Source organism: Sinocyclocheilus rhinocerous, unplaced genomic scaffold, assembly GCF_001515625.1.
Source record: "Sinocyclocheilus rhinocerous isolate Xijiao unplaced genomic scaffold, SAMN03320098_v1.1 scaffold1049, whole genome shotgun sequence".
Lineage (NCBI taxonomy): Eukaryota > Metazoa > Chordata > Actinopteri > Cypriniformes > Cyprinidae > Sinocyclocheilus > Sinocyclocheilus rhinocerous.
The window spans coordinates 997,887-998,858 of NW_015652136.1; the positions used below are offsets into that span (position 1 = coordinate 997,887).

Consider the following 972-nt stretch of genomic DNA (forward strand, 5'->3'; position numbering starts at 1 on the left):
GGACAACTTTAAAGGCGATTTTCTCAATATTTAGATTTTTTTTGCACCCTCAGATTCCAGATTTTCAAATAGTTGTATCTCAGCCAAATATTGTCCTATCCTAACAAACCATACATCAATGGAAAGCTTATTTATTCATGTATTTATGATGTATAAATCTCAATTTCAAAAAATTGACCCTTGTGACTGGTTTTGTGCTCCAGGGTCAGCTCATGAATATTTAATGTGCATCCTCGCGTTTTACGCCTGTCTGTTCTTCAGCTTGCAGCTGATTGGATGATACTCTTGGTCTATTCATATTTAATTTCCTTCCCAAAGGTGTGTATGGAAACTCACCCAGTGCCTGCTTCATCGCCAGTGACGGACACTCGCTCCGACTCTATCAGGCCATCATCGAGGCCAAGAAACTGCTGAGTGAACTCTCCAACCCCGACATCTCCGTAAGAATGAGCCTGGCTGCTATATCAGTATATCAAACAGTAGAGTCCTGCTTATCTATAATGTGTTCTTCCTCCAGAAATATGTTGGGGAGGTGTTTAACATCATCAGCCAGCAGTCGACGGCTAGACCAGGCTGCATCATTGAGCTTGATGCCATCACAGACTTTGTACGTATAAGATCCGCTACAGATGTGACCCAAACTAATGAGCTGATCTAACACAAGAGCATCATGTCATTTCCCAGGGTGCTCAGCGCTCACGTCTCTCTCTCTCTGTTTGTTCAGCAGGGGAAAGAGACGCAGCTGCTGCACGTGTTCGAGGAGGACCTGATCTTGGGAAGCGAGAAAGTAGACGACTGCCTGCAGGATTCTGGTAAGAAGTATAGCGCTGCAGCGTTCGTTGTGTCTCTGTGCTGTGTCACGAACACTTGTCCTCTGTTCAGTTCCCAGCCGGACGCTCTTCTCCGCTCGCTTCTTCCTGGTGGTGGTGGAGATCACTCAGAGCGGCAGGGTACTTCTGCTAATTTGGGATC

General features: G+C 45.9%; 1 protein-coding gene across 1 annotated transcript in view; it reads left to right on the plus strand.

Moving 5' to 3' along the window:
- LOC107713550 (dmX-like protein 1) overlaps positions 1-972 on the plus strand; it is a 66,717-nt gene that overhangs the window by 27,806 nt on the left and 37,939 nt on the right. Inside the window, exons 16-19 of the mRNA XM_016519099.1 lie at positions 319-440; positions 518-607; positions 725-812; positions 883-958. Coding sequence (XP_016374585.1) covers positions 319-440; positions 518-607; positions 725-812; positions 883-958 — 376 coding nt within the window. The remainder of the gene's footprint in view (positions 1-318; positions 441-517; positions 608-724; positions 813-882; positions 959-972) is intronic.